This window comes from Ornithorhynchus anatinus, chromosome X1 (genome assembly GCF_004115215.2).
Source record: "Ornithorhynchus anatinus isolate Pmale09 chromosome X1, mOrnAna1.pri.v4, whole genome shotgun sequence".
In the NCBI taxonomy this organism is placed as follows: Eukaryota; Metazoa; Chordata; class Mammalia; order Monotremata; family Ornithorhynchidae; genus Ornithorhynchus; species Ornithorhynchus anatinus.
Genome location: NC_041749.1, coordinates 106,279,679 through 106,303,725, shown reverse-complemented (window position 1 = coordinate 106,303,725; position 24,047 = coordinate 106,279,679). Strand labels below are relative to the sequence as shown.

The 24,047-nt window shown below is 52.7% G+C and overlaps 1 protein-coding gene across 3 annotated transcripts in view; it reads left to right on the top strand.

The window, feature by feature from the left end:
* ARID3A (AT-rich interaction domain 3A) overlaps positions 1 to 23,464 on the top strand; it is a 44,505-nt gene extending 21,041 nt beyond the window's left edge. For 2 of the 3 annotated variants that reach the window (XM_039910216.1, XM_029051090.1), the window contains exons 4-9: positions 15,149 to 15,221; positions 20,847 to 21,030; positions 21,376 to 21,623; positions 22,111 to 22,407; positions 22,556 to 22,648; positions 23,056 to 23,464. In XM_039910216.1, coding sequence (XP_039766150.1) covers positions 15,149 to 15,221; positions 20,847 to 21,030; positions 21,376 to 21,623; positions 22,111 to 22,407; positions 22,556 to 22,648; positions 23,056 to 23,273 — 1,113 coding nt within the window. In that variant the 3' untranslated portion in view covers positions 23,274 to 23,464. The remainder of the gene's footprint in view (positions 1 to 15,148; positions 15,222 to 20,846; positions 21,031 to 21,375; positions 21,624 to 22,110; positions 22,408 to 22,555; positions 22,649 to 23,055) is intronic. The other variant, XM_039910217.1, reaches the window with a different exon arrangement.
* Positions 23,465 to 24,047: the final 583 nt, after the last annotated feature.

The window sequence follows — 24,047 nt, the reverse complement described above, 5'->3', positions numbered from 1 at the left end:
ACAACAGGCTCACAGTCTAGAAGCGGGGAGACAGACATTAGGCCTTCCCAGACTAAGCCCCCTTTTACTCAGCTCCCCCCCTACGTCATCTTGACTCACTCCCTTTGCTCCCCCTGGCCCGCCCCACAGCACTTATGTATGTGTATATATATATATATATATATATATATATATATATATATATATGTATAGATCTAGAATTATAATTATATTGATGCCTGTTTACTTGTTCTGATGTCTGTCTCTCCCCGCCCCCGCCCAATCCACTGTAAGCTTGTTGTGGGCAGAGATTGTTTCTCTTTATTGCTGAATTGTACTTTCCGAGTGCTTAGTATAGTGCTCTGCACACAGTAAGTGCTCAATAAATATGATTGAATGAATGAATTAATGGACTGTGAGCCCATGTGGGACCAGGTCTGTTTGACCTGTTTATCTTGTACCTACCCAACACTTAGTACAGTGCTTGTCACATAGTAAGCACTTAAATGCCATTATTATTGTTATTATTATTAGTAGTATCATTATCATCATCATCCAGTTGGCTTTTCTGACCTGTTAGCTCAGTGCACAGGCTGTCTGCTGCTCACAGTGGAAAACTTGACACTCTGGATGTCTCATGCTGCATGTGTGCTCTTCAGAAGCTCTGTGGATGTCTGTGTGTGTAGTAGTAATAACTATTGTGGTATTTGTTAAATGCATACTATGTACCAAGCATTGGGGTAGATACAATACAATTAATTTGGACAGAGTTCCTGTCCAAAATGGGTGTCTCAGTCTGAGTGGAAGGGAGAAGTGGTATTTCATTCAATTGTATTGAACACTTAATGTGTGCAAAGCACTATACTAAGCACTTGGGAGAGTACAATATAACAACAGACACATTCCTGCCCACAATGAGCTCATAGTCTAGTGGCAGAGACAGACATTAAAATAGATAAATTAGATATATACATCTGTGCTATGGATGGGAGGAAGGATGAATGACAGAGCAAGTAAGAGCCACACAGTGGCTCCCACTCCCACAGAGTGGGAGAAGAGGAGAGGAGGGCTTAGTCAGGGAAGGCTTCTTGGAGGAGTTGTGCCTTCAAATAAGTATTTAATCTTTATTTTACAGATGAAATTGAGGCACAGGGACCTTAAGTGACTTGCTCAAGGTCACCAGGGTGTGTGTGTGTGTGTGTGTGTGTGTGTGTGTGTGTATAGACTGCAAGAGTTTCAATTTACTTTTTAAAAAATTGATCAGCTACATTTATCTCTTCTATCTCTTGCTATCCATTTGGTCAGCAAAATTATCAAGGGGTGGGGCCAAAGTCAAACAGGGGCCCCTGGCCAGTCTCCCACATCAAAGAATTTGCAGGTGTTTAATGATGCTTTACTATAAAGGGGTTTGAGGGTGGGCCTGAACAGGCAAGCCTTTTGTGTGTGTGTCTGGGGGGGGGGGTGGCGCAGAGGGGCTCAGGGAGAAGAGCATTAAAATAATCTGGGGCTTTAGAGGGGGACAGTTTGCATCTCCAGCTCCTCTTCACCCCCAGAGGGAAAGGATGTTTGAAAGGCAGTGGGGAGGGAGTGGTAGTGAAGGGAGTTATAGCTGTAAAGTGTCTCCCTGGGTCATTTCCTGTATCCCATTGCCTCCTGGCCTTGTTGTGGGGAGGGGATTGGGATGGGGGGCAGGGCTCAGAGGGACGGGTTAGGTTAGTCCCATTGGCTCAGGACCTTTCCCCTTCCTCTGCATAAATAGAACTTTGCCTGGAGAGGTCTGAGAGGACTGAGCTCCACCTGCCTCCAAATTTTACTCAGTCCTGGGGGCATTTGGGAATCCTAGGGAGAAGAATCACAGGGCATCCCTGGCAGATGCTTGGGATTTATGGGTATGTGGTATGCCTGGTCCCACCTACTCCCCTGGCATGATGTGGCAGCCTTCCCCTTTGGGACAGAGAATGGCAGTTCCATAGTGCCTCCGCTCCAAAGTCCCCTGGGAATGCCCGTGCCTTCACCCCTTTGCCCCTTCACCCTCCCCACCTCCCCCGCCTGCACGTGGCAGCCTGGTAGTGATTCCCTGCCGCCCTACAGCTGGCCTCTTGTCAAAACCATCTGTGGCTGCTGGACTAGTGCCAGCCGCCGGGTGGTGGAGGGGGCAGGGGCGAGTGCTCTTTCTCTCTCTCTCTTTCTCTCTCTCTCTCTCTCTCTCTGTCTCTCGCTCTGTTTCGGTCTTCCACCCCCTTTTCCCCCTTCCAGCCCCTTACAGTCTGGAGCCCTTTGGATTATCTGGAATTGGGAGCCTTTAGGATTATTAGGGGGGTAGGGGAGGTGGGGGTTAGTGTGCTCGAGTGCCAGTGCCCCTGGCAGAACTAGAAGGTGGAAAGCCCTAGCTGAGTCAGCTGCCTCAGGAAAAAGAGACTGATGTCTGTGTGTCTCTGTCTCTCTCTTTCTCTCTCTCCAGTGATCGTGTTGCCCCCGCGGCCGCCTGGCAGCACCAGCGCGAGCCCAGAGGGATCGGGCAAACCCGTGCCAGCCACCCCGGTCCCTCCCCATGCCTTCTAATAACCAACGCTGCTCCGGAGCGTCCCCAGGACGGGCGGACGGAGCTGCTGGGGGGTGAGGGGAGGGGCTTTCTGCTGATGGCACTTCTGCCATGGGAGGGGAACGGGAAGATGCCCCCATTGTACAGGTAGAAAGATGGGTGTATGGGGAGGGGAATGCATCCTATTTAAGGTGCACACCTGCTTTTATCCTCTCTTCCCCCTTGCCTGACCCCCACCATGGAAGTGGTGGAGAGGGCCGGTTATGGGGAGAGGGTGGCTTGGAAGGTGGGGAGTTTCTGGGGAGAGGGTTAGGGAGCAGCTTAGACATTTGAGGCTGGAGGAAGTGGATTTTGCTGAACCAAACTTCTTAGGAAAATTGGGGGTGGTGGAGGGGGCGGGGAAGGAGGGTGTGCATATATGCACATGTGCATGTCCATGTCTGCATGCGCATGTGTATGCGAGAGTCTGTTTCCCACTCTCCACTAAAGTAATAATTTAATTCTAATTATAGTTTCTCCTTTGCAGCCAAGAGAGTGCAGTTTATGATGAAACCTGTTAACCATTAGCCATAACGAACCCTGGTTTGTTTTGAAAATAGAATCCGCAGGGTAAATGATCTTAATCAGGTCTGGGGACAGATTAACACGACTTGCACCCTGGAAAAAAAGTTACACTTTCCACACAACCTGTGTCCCATCTCTCTTCCCCGCCACTCCCCCCCCAAAACACACACACACACACACACACACACTCTGCCATGTTAAATGAAACCAGGCAGAGTTCAAGCCTTGCCCTCCTGGCTGCTGTCAGAGGCAGAACCTTCCAGATGTTTCTGCCTGCAGCCCCCCAAACTCACTGTGTGTCCCGCCCCCTTCTCCTGCGGCTCTGATGGAACAATTCGGCCCAACCCCACCTTCTTCACTGACAAGAAGGGGGATTAACCGACATAGTCTTAGCCGCTTCCCCTTCCCGGTCCCCCAACCCGCCTACTCCACCTTTTACTGCGTGTCTTTTCTGCCCACCTGTGGCCACCCCCTCAGCTCAACCTATTGCTCTGGATCAGTTTGAGGGAGGGGATTCTGATGAAACCTTGGTCTCTTCTGGAAAGATTCTGGTAAAGGAAGCATAATGGTTTGGCAAGCAAGACCCTTCTCTACTCCCCAAAGTGGATGGGGATTGCTGGAGTCAGATGTGCTCCAGTCTGGGTACCTAATGGGGGAGCCCTTGCTCAGAAGCCATGGTGATGGGCATATCTGCCGTGGTCCTCTCCTCTTGCTTCTTGTTCTCCTACACACTCAGTCACCTGAAGCATTTGTGGGTGTGTTTGGTGGGGTGGGGGCCGCTTCCTGTGATTTATCTGAGGGGTTTTGTTAACTGCCCTCTTAAAACCCCCCCAAATCACAGTGCCCTTGGAGGTTGTATTTATTTTGTTCCCCTCCTTCCACAAAAGGGGGAGGCCAGAGCAAGTAGAGGACAATCCAGGGTCAGGGAGGTTAAACGGTAACTAATTTGTGCATTGAATGGCCTCCGTGTAGTCAAAAGGGCACAGAGGGGGCCGGGGGGCATGGGGGCGGGGTGTGGGGGGGTTGCACTGACTTGTGTGTCTGTGCTCTCTGTGTCTCCCGCCCTCTTCCTCCCTCTTCCTCTGCATGCCCCGGGTTGGAACTCAATTCCTACTCCCGGGGGAGGGGGAGGAGGGAGTTTGCAGACCTGCAGCTCGGTCAAGGCCGCTGCAGTGGTTTGAGCTTCTTCTTGCCCATGCTGCTGCCCCTCAGACCTGCCCTGTGGGGTGTGTGGTCATCAGGGTGCTGGCGGTGGGGGAAGGTGGAGGAGTGAAGTTCTCTCTCAAAGCAGGGGAGGGGGTGTTTGTGCTGAGGGGTAAATCGTGGAGTACCTGCTTTGGGATTCTTGGGGGTGGTGAGGGGGAAGATGTCATGCCCTCCCTGAGCCTCAGCTTCCCCATACTGTAAGAACGGGCAGGGGAATCTAACTTGTTACCCGTCCTGACCTTCAGGGTGCATTGTTTTCAGAAAGATGGCAGAGAGCCCAGGATTTTCTCTCTTTCGCTCATAGTCGTCCCCTCCCTGAGGCTTCTCCCCTTTCTCCCCCCGCCCCGCTTCTCCCCCCACCCCGCTTCTCCCCCATTTGGCAGCAAGGCAAGGTCTAACTTCTTTTCCAAGAAGTAGCTCGCCTGTGCAGAGCTGCAACCTTACGTACGTACATTGTCCTGGCCAAGCTGTGCTCACCACCAGCTCCCACACATCAGTTGGACATGGTTCTATCACATGTGTGCACGGATGAAGGCCCCGGCCATCCCTTACTCCCTGTCTTGGTCCCTGAGGAGGTCAATACAGCTGGTGAAGTCTCCCAGGCCTTCTTACTCTCTCTGCCCCCAGGAAATGTAGCTGATTCTTGGGTGGAAACAGAGCAGAGAGCTCGACTTCCGACTGGTACCATTCTTCTTAGGCCCCTCACCCGGCTGAGAAGCCGTTCCACCCCAGTGGGTGGACAGAGTCCCTGGAGCCAGACCTCATGGCTGGTGACTCCAGAGGAGAGCCGTTAATTCTGCCACAGTATATGCTTCCTTGGCACAGGAGTGGGTGCTGGCAGGGAGGAAAATTGGACGAAGTCCAGGAAGTTGCAGGGTGCGTGGAGTGTTATGTGAATAGAAACGTTTGCCCCTTCTGCTTGAGTCTACTGTGGGAGCTGTGAGGTTGCTGGGGGGCGGGGGTGGGTGGGAGGAGAGATGAGAATTGGGGGAAGTCCAGGAAGGGGTCGTACAGATCTGGGGCTCAGATTATCCAATGGGGTTATCTTTTGTGGGAGCAGGTCCTCTTTTGGCAAAGAAGACTCCATCTCTTTCCTCTTTTTGTCTTTGGACAAATTAGAGGTTGTATTCTCCCAAGTGCTAAGTACAGTGCTCTGTATACAGTAAGTGCTCAATAAATGCCAGTGAGAGAGACTCCCCCCTCAGAAGGCAGAGACGGGGCGCATGTTGGATTCAGGGCAGTGGGGTGGGGGGGAGGGGTGGACACAGATGGCACAGCGGGCCTTCTCACAGACAGGTATAAGGTTTAAAAAAGTTTTGTCTGGCTTCAAGGCCCGACCCCCTTATTAAATCAGCAGCCCCTCCCACCCTCCCCCAGGGGCAGAGAGGGGAAGTGAGTTAACCCCCCCCCCCAACCTTTTGGTTTCACATTGCCCCCTTTTTACAAGCTCGCCTCATAAATACCATGGAGGGAATTGGGAGGGGGGGAGGGCCATTTGAGGAGAGGGGGTGCTTTTTCTCCAACATTCTTCACATTGTTGAGACATTTGCGCCAGGTAAAGTACACTGGCTGGGGTCTTTATGAAAACCAGGCTGGATAATGGATCAGAGGTCTATGAGTTATTGGCTGTTTGCTGGGTCTCTTCATGCAAGTCTATACCTGGGTCTAGATTTGGGAGGTTTCCTTGCCCTCTGCCAGAGGATCTCTAATCGCTGAGTGGGCCTATCCCCTGCCACTTAAGCAGATCTTCGCCAAATGGGACATTGGGAGTGTGTGTAAGGGGTGACTAGACAGGGGTCAGCCTGTATTGGAACTTTCCCTGTTGGTGGGCTTTTGTTGTTTCTCTTATATGTTTGCTGGGCCCTGTAGTGAGAGCACCAGGGAACCTACCATGTGGAAATTTCCCCTGCACTCCCTTGGCTGGAAGGGTAGCTCATCCTCTCTCCTCATTGAGCAGTGGCGGGGGCCTTGGTCTCTGCAGGATGGCTTGCTCCCTCCTTTCTACCCCGACAGACCTGGAGCCAAACAGGAAGGCCTCTCCCAGGCACACAAAGGCGGAAGGGGTGTGGAGGGGGTGATTAAATTTAATGGGAGTCCTGGGCCCTCCAAGAGGAGCGGTGGTATAATTTAATTTTAATTGGTGTTTTCTCAAGGAGCCCTGTCAGCTTCCTGGCCCTCTCTGAAATAGCTGTTTTGGGCAGCTTGGGTTGTCTACAGCTGTGCCCCCAACACCCCTCCCTGAACTAAATTGGATGCTGCTGACGGCCTTAAACCCACCAGTGATAATGGGGGGTGAGAGTGGGTGTCCGCTTTGGCCCAAAATGGCCTGTCTTGCCTAGGATGGTGGGCGATGGGTGCTGCTGTCCAAACTGCTCTCCCGCTGCTCCCCCCCCTCTATCCGCAATGTGGCACCAACTTTGACCAACAGCTGGGCTCTGTAGGGAGTTCCGTTGGGGGGATTGGGGGAGTCCTATAAATGCTTCTTGGCAGGGAGGCATGCGGTAGGTTTTTTCTACTTGCTTCTTGACTGTAAGCATCTAATGGGCAGGGAGTCTCCAAGCATTTAGTACAGTGGTCTGCACACAGGAAGTGTTCAATAAATACCATTGATTGATTGCCTAGTCCATCAGAATCTGTAGCTGTTCTGAAGAATCGGCCCCTGTGTAGTGCAGTGAGGGTAGATGGTGCTGGCCTGGGCACAAGGAGGGGAAACAGACCCTCCAGAGTGATGTCTTGGGGAGTAGTGTTTGTTGGTTTTCCCAGGAGAGGGAAGTGCAGCTGTCTCCAGAAACCCTGAATCTGTTTGCCAAGTACCCTCATTAAGCATTAGGTTTGGAACCAGAGGGGCTGGGGTCAGGCCAGAGGTGCAGCTCAGGATGGGAGCAATCTCCTCTATCTGGAGGAATGAGAGAATTCAGATCCCTTCCCTCTGAAGCCCTGGCTCCTGTGGGAGTCCCAGTGATGTCCTGCTAATTTCTCAGAAACCAGTATCATTTTTCACCTCCCTTGGAGACAGCATGGGTAGGGAACTTTGGGGAGAATAAGGAGATGCGATGCTGAAACTTGAAAATGATGAGGGGCTGGATGGACAGAATTGGAAATAAAGATTGTCACCCTAGTTGGCCCAAGGGAGTGAAGTTGGGTGGATTCAGCAAAATCTGGGCCTACAATCAGTATTTTCACATCTGTACATGATTTATTGAAATGTATTATTGTTCCCCCACCTCCCCAAAACGTACACGTATACCCCCACACACTCTCTTTCTCTCTGCATGGTTGACTTGCCTTTCTAAGCAGAAACCCATTTTTTGACGTGGCATTGGGTGGGGTCAGGGTGAGGGAACGTTAGAACACCTGCTGGTTTGGGGGGAGGGGGACCTCTGTAGGAGGTGAAACTTTCTCTGGTCCCCGCCCCATGTCTCCATTAGCCAAAGGGTTGGGGGGGGGCAGGGGCTGCCTGTGGGGTTTCTGCTGGGGGAGTGGAATCTCTCAGCCTTGCTTTCAGTTCCTCAATTACTTGGGGGCTGCTGGGCCTCTGTGGAGAGCTGGGGGGTCCCGCTCAGGGAAACGAAACCAAAGCCTCATTAGGGCTTTCAACTCTGGCTTGTCATATGTGCAAATGAGCAGCATTGGGCTCTTCCAAAGAGAGACATGAGAGACAGGGTGGGAGGGGGGTGGCTGCCTCAGCTCTCCTCAGCAGCTGGACTTGAGAAACTGATGGTCAGGAGCAGTGAGGGCCCCCTCCAGCTGGGTAGGAGGGTAGAAAGAAGAGTGGAGACTTTGACTCTTGTAGTAGCATGGTTCTTTTGGGGGTGGGGGTTGCACTGACTTGCTTTGCTCTCTGTGTCTCCTGCTCTCTTCCTCCCAGAAAACCCCAAAGGGTCTGATTCCCCCCGCCCCCCCTCCGCCCCCCCCAAGCAGGGCTTGGGTACTTTGTCATGGCCGGAAACATTTCCTCGAAATGGCAGAGAGGCCCAGGGCTGAGGTTTTTATGGGGCACACGCCCCTCCCTCCTGCCTGTGCTTGTGGCTCTGAGCGTTCCAAAACATCTCCCTCCCCTCCACCCCCGCCAAGCTGGGCAAGGAAGGCCGCAGATGCTGCTCAGCTTGGTATCCGAGGATTTGTTCTGCTGGCACCCCAGTGATCTGGGCTGTGGGAGAAAGGTGGCGACGTCTAGGAATTGGCTTCCAGAAATAGTGTGACTTAGTTTTAGTCTCTTCTGGATGGATCCCTTTTGGGGAAGGGGGGGGAGGGAATGGGGTGGGGGGGCAGTGATCTTGCCCCCTAGCAAGTTTAAAAAAAGAACCCCCTTTCTTTTTGAGTTTCCCACTATTCCCTGTCATTCAAAACCAGAACCCCAGGGGCTCTGGGCCTGTGAGCCATGTCTGGGCATGGCCATCAGGCATCTAACTGGAATGTACTGTTCTTTCTTCTGTGCCAGGGCCAGTTGGAGATTGAGGACTCTGTCTCAGACCCCCTTCTCATTGATAGGAGTCTAGAGAGGGACTCAGGGTGGCTATTTGTCCAGTTTTCAACTGGTCTGTCCTGGGGGTGGGGAGGGAGAGACAGAAAATATACATATATATGAATATAATAGAGAGATGTCAGTTGGGGTGGTGATCATGACAGAGGGTTACTCAATGTTCCACCTTCTATGTCTGGACCCTAACTTGCTTGAATTCCTGCTTTTTTTCTTTCTCCCCTTGCTACAAAGGAAGTTGGTTGTATTCTTTCTCCTGGAACTCCTCGAACTCCTATAAAGATCTCACCATTGTGGGGCAGTGTGCCTCTGCCCTCCCCCTATCCCCCACCAGACTTTGGCCCCTGCCAGGTGGCGGGATCCTGTGTCAGCAGTTTTTGGAGCCGTCGAGGCAGACGGTGGATGCTGGGGACCAAAGGTGACTCTGGGGGGCCCCTCAGGTGCTGGCTCACTGCTCTGGCTCGTTGGCCTTGAAGGATTTTTATTTTTCCCTTTTTGCCTCCCCCTCAGATCTGGTTGGAAGAAGCTGTGTGTGAGGGGGAGGGTTGGGTGGGGTGTGTGTGTACACACACACCTGCCTGCCTTGCTTGTCTCAGGAAAGTGGCTAGAGTGGGAATTGAAATAGTGCTCTGACCTTTGATGTTTCCCGCCCTTGCTCTGTGCCGTTTAAGGGGAGGACCCTAGGGAGGGCTTCTGGGGAGCTGATCATACTTAGTCTCAGTAGTCTCTTGACCCTGCCTTTTTCTCTCCTTCCTGATGACGACCTCCATCGGCTCCAGGTGGCCCGAGCTCCTTGGTCTTTGATGCTGTTTCTCCCTTGGTGGGGGCACCTGAGGCCAGTGTCCCCTGAGCTGATTCCCTCCAATCCTGTCTTCATTTGCTTTTGGGGAGAGAGGAAGACTCCGTGATTCTAAGCTGATTTTCCTTCCACTAACTTCCCTTCTGTCTGCTCCAAAGAACAGCTTCTTGGCTCCTCTGGTTTTGAGGGAGGCGGCTGGTGGGCTGAACTAGAATCCAGGTCCTGGGCTGAGAAGACTCCCTCCCACCTTCCTGCTCCACCCCACCCTCTTCCCTCAAGATTCCACTGATTTACCTTCTGTTAGGTCTGTAGGCACAGACCCCTTCCCCATCCCTGTAGAAGCCCCCTCTGACACTTCAAGCCTCCCTATCCTTTCCCCACCAGCCCTGTGACTGTGATAGGGACTAGAGGGCTTGGTCCAGGTCCAGAATGTCCTCAGTGGGAGCTCCCAGGGCATTTCAGATCTCCAACCCTGTTGTCTCCTACAAGACAAGGGACAGTTTTTCCAGTTCTCAATGAGCAAGATTAGCTGCCAGGAGCTTTCCTGGGGAGAATTGTGGGGGAGGTCAGGAGCTGGAGGGTGAGGGTGCTAGTTGTTGTGTTTTGTGCTTCCAGACAAGGAAAGGAGAAACGGGGATTTCGATTTTCTCCTTCAGAACAAACGTGTGCGGTACAGAGCTCTGTCTTTTCCTGTCTTTCCCCATCCCCCCCCCCCCCCCCCAAGGGGCCGTTATCTTGCAGGCCAGAAGTGGGACTCAGTTGAATGGCTGCTACTGCCTACTGTTTCTCACCCGCTCAACCCGCCTCCCCCGCCCCCCCACACCCCCCCCACCCCCCCCCCCCGCCACCACCCCCCCAGGCCCTGGCCAATGCTGAACATACCGAACAAGTATTTCCTGTTCGTCTGCCGAGTGTCAGCAAAACCAGCCCATCCCGAGGGTCTGGAGAGTGTGTGCTTTTTCCTGTTGGCATTTCTTCTTTTCCTCAGACCCGGGGGGTGGGGTGGGGGGCTGCTGGAGGAGGGTTCAAACCCACCCTAAGGCTGTCTTCCCTCACCACTGCCTCTCAGTGTTGGCATATAGGAGGCTGGCACCCTGCCTCCTGGTGAATCCTCAGTGCTGACAAAGGGCTGGAGAACTGGCAGGGAGTCCAGTCCACCATGGCCAATCCCCCATCCCCAATGTCTGCCTAAATACCCCTCTTGAAGGTCGGGGGTGGGGTCATAAGGCAGCCTGACTTGGAATAGAGAATGGGATAGGCAGAGTTCAAATCCCAACTCTGCACCTCCCCCCCCAATCTTGCTGTGTGAAGCTTAGGGGCAAAGATACTCTTTCTGGGTGGTCCCACTAGGCCCGGGGTGATATCTTTGTGGGGGCACAGTGGATGCTGGGGGAAGCATCTGCATCAAGGCTTTTAGTAGAGTTAAGCGGGGGACCCAGAAACCGCAGAGGGAGAGGAATTCAGACCTTGAGCATTGACTATGGTGCAGAGAAGATAAGGCAGGAGCTGTTCATCAGAGCCCAGGGCGGGGGATGGGGTGTGTGTGTGTGTGTGTATGTGCTCGCGCAAGTGGACAGGGGGACAGTAGGGATTATCAGTTATCAATCAATGGTGTTGCGTGCTTATTGTGTGCAGAGCACTGTATTAGATTGTAAGTTCGGTGTAGGCAGAGAATCTGTTTTTTGTATTGTGCTTTCCAAAGCGCTTAGGAGAGTGCTCTGCACACAGTAAGCACTCAATAAATATGATTGAATGAATGAATGAGTACTGAGCATTTGGGAGAGTACTATACAACAGAGTTGGAGCAGTCTTCAGGAGGAAGGCATCCCTTCCACTTCATCCTGACCCTTAGCTGTGGGGAATTTGGCTATAGCCATGGCCTTGGTATATCACAGGGTCCGAGGTCCCCAGGGACTCTGGTAGGGGAGAAGAAATGGGAGGGGTGAAGGTTAATAATGTTGGTATTTGTTAAGCGCTTACTATGTGCCGAGCACTGTTCTAAGCGCTGGGGTAGACATAGGGGAATCAGGTTGTCCCACGTGGGGCTCACAGTCTTAATCCCCATTTTACAGATGAGGGAACTGAGGCACAGAGAAGTTAAGTAACTTGCCCACAGTCACACAGCCAACAAGTGGCAGAGCTGGGATTCGAACTCATGAGTCCTGACTCCAAAGCCCATGCTCTTTCCACTGAGCCACGCCCCCAAATCCCCACCCCAGTTCTTGAATTCCACCAGCAATGGAGCAATCCACCTCCAAGCATCTGTCTTGCCAAGGATCAGAATGCTACACCTCAGTAGCATTCAAGGGGAAGGGGAGGTTACCCAAGTAGAGTGGTGGGTTTGGGATTTGAGAGAAGCCTGGGTAGGACTAGTGATTTTTGGATTCCTCCTCCTAGGGACTGGCCTATTTCTTCCCTCTCTGCTCCCCGTCTACCCTATAGAGAGCAGGAAAGGGGCAGGGTGGAAAAGAGGTGTTTTCTTGCTTGCTTTATCTCCATCTACCTTTCTCCTGGGAACCTGCACCTGGAGCTGAGGTAGTGACTGGTGTGAGAGCTGTGTGGCTCCTGGGACCACCTCCACCCTTCCACCCAGCTTAATGGTGATATCTGATCTGGCACACAGACAGCTGCGGGGGGCCCCAGCCTCTCTTGCCTCTCACTCTGTCCATCTTCACTCTTTCTCCCCCCGCAACTTCAGATGAGGGCGCCAGGGCGGCTGGAGCTGGTTGGGGGAAGGGGAGGCAGTCGTCTGTGTGAAACAGGGTTGGCAGGGGGCATGTGGTGGCCAGTATATGAAGGCGATGTCCTTTAGGAATTGTTTACCTGTGACCTTGAGCTGGCTGCCATCCAGTTCACTCTCCCTTCACTTCCCTTCAAGAGGAAGGGACCTGAATGTGTTTTAGCAAATAGAGTATTAGGCTCAGTTCTAAGGCTGACAGGAGGAACACTGTCTCTTCCACCCAGCCCCTGAAGGGACCATGGGAATCCAGCCTTGTGGAGTGCCCCAAACAGGCTTGGGCACAGGAGTGGAAGAGACTAAAAAAAGGGAAGCAGGACACTTAAGAAGAGAACAGACTTACTTGAGGTGGACCTGGAGGTGAATTAGTAATGGAAGGCAGTGTGTGTATATGTGTGTAGTGTGTGGAAGGGAATGAAGTCAAGAGGTTATGTGTTCTTCCCCCCACCTCACTATTCTCTTGGCATCCAGGTATCAATATATATTTCTAGCCTAAGGAATGGGTTTCCCCTCTTTTATCCACCTTGGTCCAGCAGGAGAGGTGGTGGGCACCTAAGAGACAAAGAGATTGCAGTGAGGAGATAGGGACTGAGAGTGTGGGGGTGAGCCCTCAGCTACTTGAACTGCTGGCTCTGGAGACTAGGGACTGCTAGATTTTTGACACTAAAGCATAGACTCCTGAACCCTTCCCTCCCCTCTTTTGGGACCACTTGTAATGGACTATCCCTCCTTCTCTCCTCTCCCTGGTGTGCTGCCAGCACCCTCCCCCGCCCCCACCCCGCAGTAGTCTTTCCAGCTCTCCCTGACTCTGCTCCTCCCTCCCCATCAACTATCCCTGACTACCACTGTGGGACCTCCTTTTTCTTCTCTCTCCTGCCCCCACACCCCCACCCAACTAAATCCAGATTTGGTTTCCAAAGAGCTGGAATAGAGAGGGGAGGGGCTGGACCTAGCCCCCTTGAGAAATTCAGCCTTTTGGTCTGCTTGCCTCCCACCCCCCACCCCCCACCTCCCCTTCCCCAGCCGGGGTCATAAATCAGGGCTGGAATGTGTGGCTGCCACAGTCTGGCGCTGGGTGTGGTCCAAAAACACAGACACACACAAAATCCCCAGGACGGTGGACATAGGAAATGGGGATACTCTCCCCCCCAACAAAATGTCTCTGAAAAGCTAGGGGGAGGCTGGTTAAAGTGAGCTGAAGCCTTTCTCTCAGGACTCTAATGAATGATCAATCAAAGGTATTTATTGAGTGCTTCCTATGTGCAGAGCACTGTTCTGAGCACTTGAGAGAGTACAATATAACAGACTTGGCAGACATGTTCCCTGCCCAGGATACTGAGCTTCTTGCCTCCTGTCCCCTTCCCCACCCTCACCCAGCTGACTGATTTGGGAGGGAGGGAGAGAGTGCCTGGCTCACACCAGGCAGCAGGGAGGCCTAATGGTCATTTTCAGGATGGCTTGAATTCCTTTCCCTCTCCTAGTCAGACTCAGCTTTTAGTTCCTGCTGGGTCTTAATTTGAAGCCTGGATTCCTTCCATCTCTCTTCCCCAACTTCTCCCCACCCCATTGCAATAATGTTCTTTATACTAGGGTATGTGTGGAGATTCCAGGAGAGCCACAAATGGTTTCTGGGTACTGACAGGAAAGTTACTGTCTGAAAGGAAGACTTTCTTCTCTTCTGTCACCTTAAAGTGGGATTGGGTCTTTTTCTGAGGTTTCCGTCTGTTGTTCCATCACCTCCCTGACCTCTCCTTCACACCCCAAAAGATGGGTTTGGGTGAGTATGTGCAGGCCCATGTCTGCACTTGTGTCTCTGCACATGTAAACACCTTTCACGTGAAGGGTTTACTGTCAACAGATATAGTGAGAAGGTGGTGCAGCCTCACCAGTGCTTCAGAAAGCTGTATGACCGTTGGGAGCTCAAGTTGAATCGGGGGCAGCGCAAAGGTGACGGGGGAGAAACTTGACTGCCTAGAAACTCCTGGGAAGGAGGGGCCCGTCCATCTACCCTCCCCAACCTCCAGCAAAAAAATGGCTCAATCATAGAAACTGGGCCAAGTTTATATGTCCCTGCCCCTCCGCTGGGTCCTTCAAAGGTACCTTGGGTGGTGGGAGGTCTCACATAAGCTCCCGGAGGGTTTCCTTCTCACTCCAGCATGACCTAGTGGAAAGAGCATAGGCCTGAAAGTCAGAAGGACCCTAGTTCTAATCCCGGCTCTGCTTTGTGTTGGCTCTGTGACCTTGGGCAAATAGTAATAATAATGTTGGTATTTATTAAGCACTTACTATGTGCAGAGCACTGTTCTAAGCACTGGGGTAGATACAGGGTAATCAGGTTTTCCCACGTGAGGCTCTCGGTCTTAATCCCCATTTTACAGATGAGGTAACAGGCACAGAGAAGTGACTTGCCCACAGTCACACAGCTGACAAGCGATGGAGCTGGGATTCAAACCCATGACCTCTGACTCCCAAGCCCGTGCTCTTTCCACTGAGCCACGCTGCTTTTCAAATCCCTAAACTACTCTGTGCTTCAGTTCCCTCATCTGTAAAATGGGGATTAAGATTTAGAGCCCTATGTGGGAGAAGGACTGTGTCCAACCTGATTAGCTTGTATCTACCCCAGCGCTTAGTGCAGTTTCTGGCACATAGCGCTTAACAAATACCACGGGAAAAAACAAAAACAAAAAAAGCTGTGGCCCACACTGTGAATCTCAGCAGCAGATGGACGGTATGGGGTGACCTAAAGGAATTTGGAAACATAAACCCCCTATGCCTCCACTCACCGCACCCCTACCCCCCAGGCCATGTAACCCTGTCCATCTCCCCTTTCTTCCTGCACAGCTGTATGAACTGGATGGAGACCCCAAAAGGAAGGAATTCCTGGATGATCTCTTCAGCTTCATGCAAAAACGAGGTGAGTCCATCTTTTCCCTCACCTTGCAGATTTATCTCAGGGACTGGGGAAGCCTGGAGGAAAGGGCACTCTAGCCCTTTGGCATTTAAGCCCCATAGCTAGTTTCCAGGGAGGCAGGGCCAGGGTCTGAGCAGGGGAGCCCCCTCCTCATCCTCCCTAGTGAGAGTAAAAGAGAAACTGCTTAAAGCAGCCCAAGGCACATGGATTGGGTTGGTCAACCCCCTACCACAGGATGGGAAAGGGGAGACTGAAAGGAGTGGGGGAAACTATAGATAAGGGGCCCTTTGGGGGGGTGGAAGGGGGGAGAACGCTGGCTGTTTGTTTAAAGCCAACGCTCTGGGGCCCTGATTAGGAGGACATTCCCCCTGGGAGACAGCCAGCTTGGCGCTGACGGTGGCGTGAGGGGAGGGGTCGGGTCAGGGCGCGGCTTCAGGGAGGGGTGTATGGAGCGGGTCCAGTGCTGAGCCGTAGACCCAAGGGCCTGGCTTCATGGTCCTTGCCTGAACAGCCTGCTGGGGCTTTGATTGCCCTTTCGGGTGAAGCAGAAGCAACATGGCCTAGTGGAAAGAGCACAGGCCTAGGAGTCAGAGGTCCTGGTTCTAATTCTGACCACCAGTTGCCTGTGTGACCTTGCAAGTCACTTCGCTTCTCTGTGCCTCAATTCCCTCATCTGCAAAATGGGGATTCAATACCTGTTCTCCTCCTACTTAGACTGTGAGCCCCATCTGGGACTTTTATTATCTCATATCTCCCCCATCACTTAGTATAGTGCTTGACACCTAGTAAATACTTAACAAATACCCCAATTATTATTATTCTTTGTGGGGGTGGGTGCAGAGAATTTGTGTGATGATTCATTGCCCCCTCCAAACAGAGGCTGTCCCCAGAGATCTAGGGAGTGGGGCTTTGGGTCCAGTTTTCTGGGGTTGGAATTAAGCCCCATTGAAGAGCTTAATGAAGACATTAAGTGTGGGAGATTTTGTTGGGAGGCTGGTGTGACTCCCTTGGGGGAAGTTAGGAATTGAGGAAGCATCAATTGGCCTTCTTTGCTCCAGGATGGGCCCACTTGGGCCCCTATGTCCAGGGGGGTGGGTGGAGATGCAAAGCAGAGTTCAGTAGGTTCCACTCCCCACTGCCTCCCACAGCTTCCCCCAGAGCTGAGGTCTGGAGGGAGAAAGACCAGAGGGGATTGGTTGAGGGGTGAAGGGAGGGCTGTCCCCTGGCAGTGGGTGAGGGGCAAAGGGGTAAAATTGAAGCTGGGGGCCAAGAAGGAGGAAACTAAATGAATCTACATCTGTGTTTACCCAGGGGCAAGAGGGAGGAGGATTTGCCTAAGTCAGGGGGATCTAATTCCCACAGAAAGCAGATGGCATTGCACTGGATGGGACTGCAGAGTCTGGAGAGGAGGGAGGAAAGGGTGGGCAGGGTTGTCCTTGCTCAGGCTAGAGAGAAGGATCTCCCCCAGTTTTACAGGCTGGGAAAGGAGAAGAAGAAGCAGCACTGCTGAAGCTAGGGGTGACTGATTCTAGAACGTGGGCCTTGGGATGCCAAGCTCTTCTCTTCCCACCCAGGGGGAACCTGAGCGGGTCCTATTCCTTCCCACCCTGGGACCCCGCCCCACCCCCTCTCCCTGCGGGGGTCAGAGTGGGGGTTGGGGGTGGAAATGACCACCAATTGATTGATAAATATGATTGATTGAATTGACCCCCAGCTCTTCACAGCTAGGGCCAGACTGACTAGGAGAGCAAGCATTTTCAGGAAATTCTTGGCTCTTCTGCTGTGGGCTGGCGGGGATGGGGTGGGGGTTGGACGTCTTCCTGCTGAATTTCCAGGTCTGCCCTAGCGTGCCCCCAAGCCCCCCTGCCCTTCAGCCCCAGGGAAGACAGAAGTTTCTCTAAACACACTTTGAAAGGTGGGGTGGAGAGTTGGGGGAGGGGGTGGGGGTGAGTGTGCTGTGGTTGGATGGCCACCAAGGTGGGGGTGAGGGGCAGCTGCAGCTGAGCAATCATGTCAGCTCCTTCAGGTTAACCCTTCCCCTGCTGGGAGTTTTTGGGAGGGGAGCTTCCACTTAAATCAGATCCTATTGTAGACTCTGTCTCCCCAGAGATGGGATTCTCTGCCCTCTGAATGCTGGATGAGGAAGTGTCTCCTTCTGGTTTCTTAGGTGGTAACTGAGGCTTTAGCACAGGCTCTTGGGAAGGGAGGGAGGAGACAGGCAGGATAATCACAGAAGGGCACCCTGAGGCCTCCCCACCACCACCCCAAGGGGAATCTGAGCCTACTTCTTCTGGGCCACTCCACCTGCCCTGCCATGGTTTTTGATCTGGGGGCAGTGGCAGGGGGTAGGGAGCTGGCTGAAGCAGGGGTCAGGCGGAGACGGGGCCTCCCGCACTCCTTCCTGATGGGGATCATTCTGCAGGCCACCCGGCAATGAATGGACCAGTTTGTTGCTCAGATTCCACCCCTTTGCTCTGCTCGCAACCTTCCCCCCGCCCCCACTGTGGGGCCTCCCCCCCCCCAGTATTATATAAACATCCTTCCCACTGCCCCCTGCCCTCACACAAAGCCCTCTGTTCTGCTTGGATGGCAGAGGCGGCCTGAGCCAGGGAGTCTGAAGGGGTAGGGACAGGCGGCTGCAGGGGCTGGCCAAGGGGATAGCAGGCCAGAGTTGGGAACTGGGGCTTTTCCAAGAGCCAAATTAGATTTGCGTTTTCTTTCCCCCAGTCAGCTATTGGAAATGGTGTTTGACGTCCTCCTCCCATCTTCCCCACCATTTCCTTGCAGTTTTAGTCCTTTACACTAAAGACTTATTCAGATCTTTCCCTTTCAACAGCTTCAAGTTTTAAATGTTCCCAAGAGGGCCATTAAAAATCTGGGGTAATGTACCTGCCATTCCTGGGGAATTTGGGGGTTTGCTTTAAAGTGGCTATGTGACCTAGTGAGCGCAGATCATAAGGATTTTTCCCTTTTCCTTCATTCTTTCCTCACTCTCTGGCTCTCTGCCAGGCTGTGGCTGTTGTTGCTGAATTGACCCTGTTACTCTTTCCCCACTTGTGCCTATTCTCCCGGGCCCCTCTGAGTGCCCCCCCGCCCCCCCAGTGGTTCAGAGATCAAGTCTGAGTCGATGCCCGTTTATCTCTCCCCAGTGCCTAGTACAGCGACTCACACATTGTAAGGCTTAATAAATGTCATTACTACTCTGTCTCTGCACCTCGCCCCCTCTAGTCTGTCTAGGTTGTACCTGTATCTGAGTGTCTGTGTGTGTATGTGTTGTTCTGGTTGAACTCTAGTGTGTGATTTTTTTTTTTTTTAATCTGCATCTGCCTCCCTCTCCTGAACAGACCAGCTCTCCCAATCCCTGAAACCTCTTCCCACTTCCATTAAAATCAAATTTCTGAATCCCCAGCACTAATGAAACCTGGGAATCTAGGAGGAGGGAAGCTCAGGGTTCTGGTTTGGGGGCTACAGGTCCTGGCAGGTGGTAGCCTGGATTGGGGGAGTCGGGGGGTGAAGGCAGAAGAGTTATGGACCAGAAATCTCCCTCTTCTCCCCGCCCTCCCCCCAGCCAACTCTTGGTCCCTCCCAGCCTACTTGCAGGAATAAAAAAGGCAGTCCCCTGGAGTTATTTCCAAAGCTGCCCTCTCTCCCTTCTCAGGAGAGGAGCAGGAGGGGTGGAGAAAGGAGAAGGCTTGTTTTGTCTGGGGGAAAGGTATAGGGATGTGAACCAGGTCCCACTAGGGTAGAGCTGAGAAACAGGATTCTACAAGCTACCTGATCCCCAGTGTGCTCCGTGCTTTCCAAGGAGGGATGCTCAGATACCCTCTTCCTGTACCTTGCACTGGGGTCACCTCTTGGCATAATTTGGATGCTTCGTCCTCTCACACTCCTGCAGGAGGTAGGAAAGGGATGAAGGGAGTGGGGAGGGTTGAAAATCGTGGGCTTTGAGAGCCCAAATCCTCTTAAGTCTGAGTGGTGGTTTCTCCCTGCATAGGGGGTGAAAGTTGTGAGGGATAGACTTTGGCAGCAGTGTGGTGGCTATCAGCCATCCATCATTTTCCCCCCTCCCCCCTTCACCCCTCCTTCCACTACCTCCCGGCCAGCCACCCTGGTTGTTGGGCAACTGCTTTGCATTATGTAAAACCATCAAACCATGAGCCAGGCCACCATCCCTTGGGTCAGTCCCTTAGCCCATTCAGTCCAGGACTCTGTCTACTGTAGGGGCCCCAAGGCACTTGCAGACACTGGGACTCTCATTTTCTCAAAGGGAGAGAGGGACAACATCTCCTCTCGTCCTCAGACTCACAATGAAGGAGCTTCTGGAGAATCAAGGTACTTCCAACTCCTACCTGGTGTGGTAGAGAGAGTGTGGGTTTTTAACACTTTCCACCCTGCTTCACTATCTACAAGGGTCACTTCCATATCATAGTCCCTCACCTAGGAAATATAGTGCCACTTCGTAGCCCGTAGGCCGGCTGAGTGTGGAGTCGGTTTTGGAGCCCAGGATGAGGTTGCCCAGCCTTGTGAAAATTGGCTCACGGAGACAGTATCTGGAGGAATCTTGCTTTGGGACGGTCTTTCCTCATCCCTGCAATAGTTGTCGGGAATCCGGCCTTCAAATATGTCCTGTGATGCTGCCCCTGGAAACAACTGTCCTTCCCTGTTCCGATATTCCTGTTGTTTCTTGTCTTCGGGCTGTCTAGTTTCTCAGAGACAGCTGTGCATTTTTGGTGTTGCTGTGGATGATTGTGGGTTTTTTGCTTTTCCCTTGCCCCACTGGCAAGAGATGCACCTTTTCCATCTTCACCACTGGTCTCTGAGCAGTGCTTACCCTGAATGGCGAGAGGCCGATAAAGGTGCCCAACTATTTTCATGGACACGGTGCTCAAGAGATTCTCTCTCCAAAGATGCTCACACTCGTGGATGCTCTCTCATCGTCTGCAGCGTTTACATCTTGGAAGTACAGGGCAACTCTCCAACCTTGAGTCTAATGAAATGGAGTGATCAGGATTCCCCGCCCTCCCCCTCTTCCCTCTGTCCTCCCCTCCAGTTCTGCTAGTCAGATGTTACCCTCTCTGGCCCAGTACTTAGAACAGTGCTTGGCACATAGTAAGCACTTAACAAATACCATCATTATTATTAGTTCAGTGGGTGGGAGATTGGAGTGGGGAATAAGGCACCAATCCACCTCACAACTGGGCCTCTAGGAAGATCAATACTATGGGAACTAGACTAGGCATTCTTCCCAAATATAGCACTAGGGATGTGTCAAGGAAAGTGGATTGGGAGAGTAGGATGTGATGTTTTAAATCTCACCCACAGCGTGAGAAGCTGGAATTCTGTCCAAAAGACCTCCCTCGCCACCGCCCCTCACTGCTGTCCACCCATCCCTGAAAACTGTGCATGTTTACTCCCTATTTACACTACTGAATAAAGTTCCAGGCAAATGTCCCTTATTCTCTGTCTGCTAGATATGAGTGCTACAGAGGTATTGAAGAGGTTGTGACGTGTGACACCCTCTTAGAGGGCTGTGATACCTCCCCTCCACTCCCCCAGTTTCCTGCCAGCCCCTTCTCCCAATTCTTTTATGCTAAACTGATCTTGTAACCCCTCCCTTTCTGGTTGCAGGGACCCCGGTGAACCGGATCCCAATCATGGCCAAGCAGGTGCTGGACCTGTACATGCTATACGTGCTGGTGACAGAGAAGGGTGGGCTAGTAGAAGTCATCAACAAGAAGCTCTGGCGAGAAATTACCAAGGGCCTGAACCTACCCACATCGATTACCAGCGCCGCCTTCACCCTCCGGACGCAGTGAGTGCCTGGAATGGGAAGGCGTAGCTTAGGCCTAGTTCCCCAGCAGGAAGAGGGTCCCAAAGACACATGCCCACCATTCCAAGGTTGAATTTTTTTCCCCTTGACAGGATCTGGTGCCCGGGGGGGGGGGGGGGCGGGAGGGTGGCAGGAATTGAGGGGTTTTTATGAAGTGAGATTGGGTCCGCGTGTCACATTTCATCCCAAGCTCCCAGACTGCCAGTCCGCCCAACCCACGGAGACATCTTTAGAGGTCCCAGGGGGGCCGAGTGGGTGGATCAGCAGTAAAGAGGTTGTAGGGGTTCTCAGTGGCTGTTTCTCTTACTCCTCTCTTGCCCCTGGCAGGTACATGAAGTACCTTTATCCCTATGAATGCGAGAAACGGGGTCTGAGCAACCCCAACGAGTTGCAGGCTGCAATAGACAGCAACCGGAGAGAGGGCCGACGCCAGGGCTTCGGAGGCTCTCTCTTCACCTACTCGCCTGGCGGGGCCCATGGCATACTCTCCTCACCCAAGCTGCAGGTGCCCACCCTTGGCTTGGCGGCTAGCACCAACGGAAGCCCCATTACCTCTACCCAGAAGAACAAGAAAGGTGAGTGGGGAGCTGAGGCCTCAGTTTTCCCTGCCTAGGAAATGGGGAGAATCACCTGGGACAGCCTCCCACTCTGCCTGAACAGTTTGAGAGATGGAAAAATCTTTACTCTTTCCCTTCGATTAAAAATTGTTGTGTTCTCTCACCCTTCTCTGCGCCTGCCCCCCCACCAAAAAAGAAAACCCACCGAAAACACCAATTCCCACTCTAGGCCAGTGCCTATTGGGAAATCTATCTCTAGGGGTGACAAGCAACATAAGCAACCAGCCACAGGCAGAAGAGGCAATAGGTCCAGTTGAATAAGTAACAAATGAAAGTGTGAGAGGCCTGAACAGTGGATCTGTGGCCGATTAGATATAAATGAGAGGGTGAGGAGGCTTGCTTGGACAGAGTGAAGGGTGTGAGCCCAAACACTCTTGGTTTACCCTGCTCCCCTCTTCCCTCCCCAATGCCATATCTCCTCCCCCCCCCACACCCTCCGACACAGAAGAGGATTCAACCATACCCATCGCGGTTCCCAGCCGTCTGCCTGTCTCCCTGGCAGGGCACTCCATGGTGGCAGCCCAGGCCGCGGCGGTGCAGGCGGCGGCAGCCCAGGCCGCAGTGGCTGCCCAGGCCGCGGCCTTGGAACAGTTGCGGGAGAAACTGGAATCCGGAGAGCCGCCGGAGAAGAAGATGGCGCTGGTGGCGGATGAGCAGCAGCGGCTGATGCAGAGGGCCCTGCAGCAGAACTTCCTTGCCATGACCACCCAGGTCCCCATGAGCATCAGCATCACTAGCCAAGGTAGATGCAGGCATGTGGGTGGGAAGATGGTCTGGGCTGTCCTCCGGCGGCAGATGCCAGGGCAGGAGGGTGGACTGTAAGCAGCTGGGGCTGGGAGGGGGCACTACACATTCTCAGTCTGACCCGTGTGCATGTGCTTCTACTGCAGAGAATCGGCAGGACTCAGCCATAAACCTGATCGGCACAAATGGCACCAATAGCATCAGCGTATCAGTCGAGATCAACGGCATCATGTATGCAGGTAAGGACTGGGACCGTCCCCTGGTTCCTCTCTCAGAGCCTGGAGCACCAGAGAAATGAGGAGAAATCCACACCCAAGACCCATTTTGTGGTCAGTAACAAGGGGACCAAAGGAGAGAAGAGGGCAGCTGTGCACAGTTGGCAATGAGCCAAATCTGCACATTTTCGAAGAGCCCCCAAATTCTCTCTGTCAAGTTTTGGCTGCCCTGGAGGGGTTGGGTTCTTAAAGGTGGAACTGGTCCATTTACCCCCAAAGCATCCCCTTTGTCTGCCCGGACAGAGCACTCGGGCTCCCCACCAACTGAGGATGAGGCCGAAGGTTGTCTTGGGTTTCTGCTGTCCACGTTCGGTGGAATGTTTAGAAAACACTTCTTCCCTTTCTCCCCGTCTCCCCCTCCCCCCCCCCAGGAGTGCTATTTGCCCAACCTCCGGGAGCACCCGTCTCTGTCCCATCTTCCGCTCACAGTAAGGGCAGCGGAGGGGGTGGTGGCGGCGGTGGCAGCAGCAGCAGTGGCCGGAGCGGTGGCAGCAGCGGGAGCGGCGGCAGCGGCGGCGGGGCCAGCTCTCAGCCCGGGACAGCGGGTTTGCCTACCCCTCAGAATACCTCGAATAACTCTCTGCCCTAACCCCAGCCTGTGGCCATGGCGGCCAACCCCTCCTCTCTCTGGGACACAGCCAGCCCATGGACTGGTGGGGTAACGCCTAGGCGGGGATGGATGGGGAAGAGGAAGGAGGTCCCAAGCAGGAGATGCTAGATCAGCTGATGCCAAAAACAAATCATATCTATCAAATAAAATGGGGGGAGAAAACCAAGAAACATTTGAGAATTTCTGGGGTTTCGGAACGTGAGAGAGATGCAGGAAGAGGAACAAGGCAGAAGAGCTATGAGAAATGGAGAGACAGCAAAGGGAAAGCTTTTCAGGAGTTTGATGACAATGCTTGGAGACTTGAATCCAGCTTTTTGACCAGTTGCAATGTAAAATTCAACCACTGTTTACCTCGCACTCCCCCTGGCCCCTTCTCGCCCAGCCCCTGCACTGTCTTGATTTGATTCTTTTCTCATTTGGGATGCATCTCGTACATTACACCCCAGCTCTTCCTCAAGTTGCATTGAAACCTTCCAGGCCAAGACCAGATGAAGATTTTCTTTTTGGAGTGGGAGGGTGGGTTTTAGGTGGAGGTTCTTCTAAGAAAAAAAAAAAAGAAAAAAAAAATTTTTTCTTTTTTTCTTTAGAAATAACCACACTTGAGCTATATGGAATTTTAAGAGGGTTTTTTTTGTAAATCTATTTTATTCTCTAAGAATACTCAAATCTAGGGGAAAAAAGTGTTCTCTATATTCGTGTGTGGTCAGGGAAACTGGACTTTAAAATTACAAAAAAAGCTTTAGTAACTTTTTC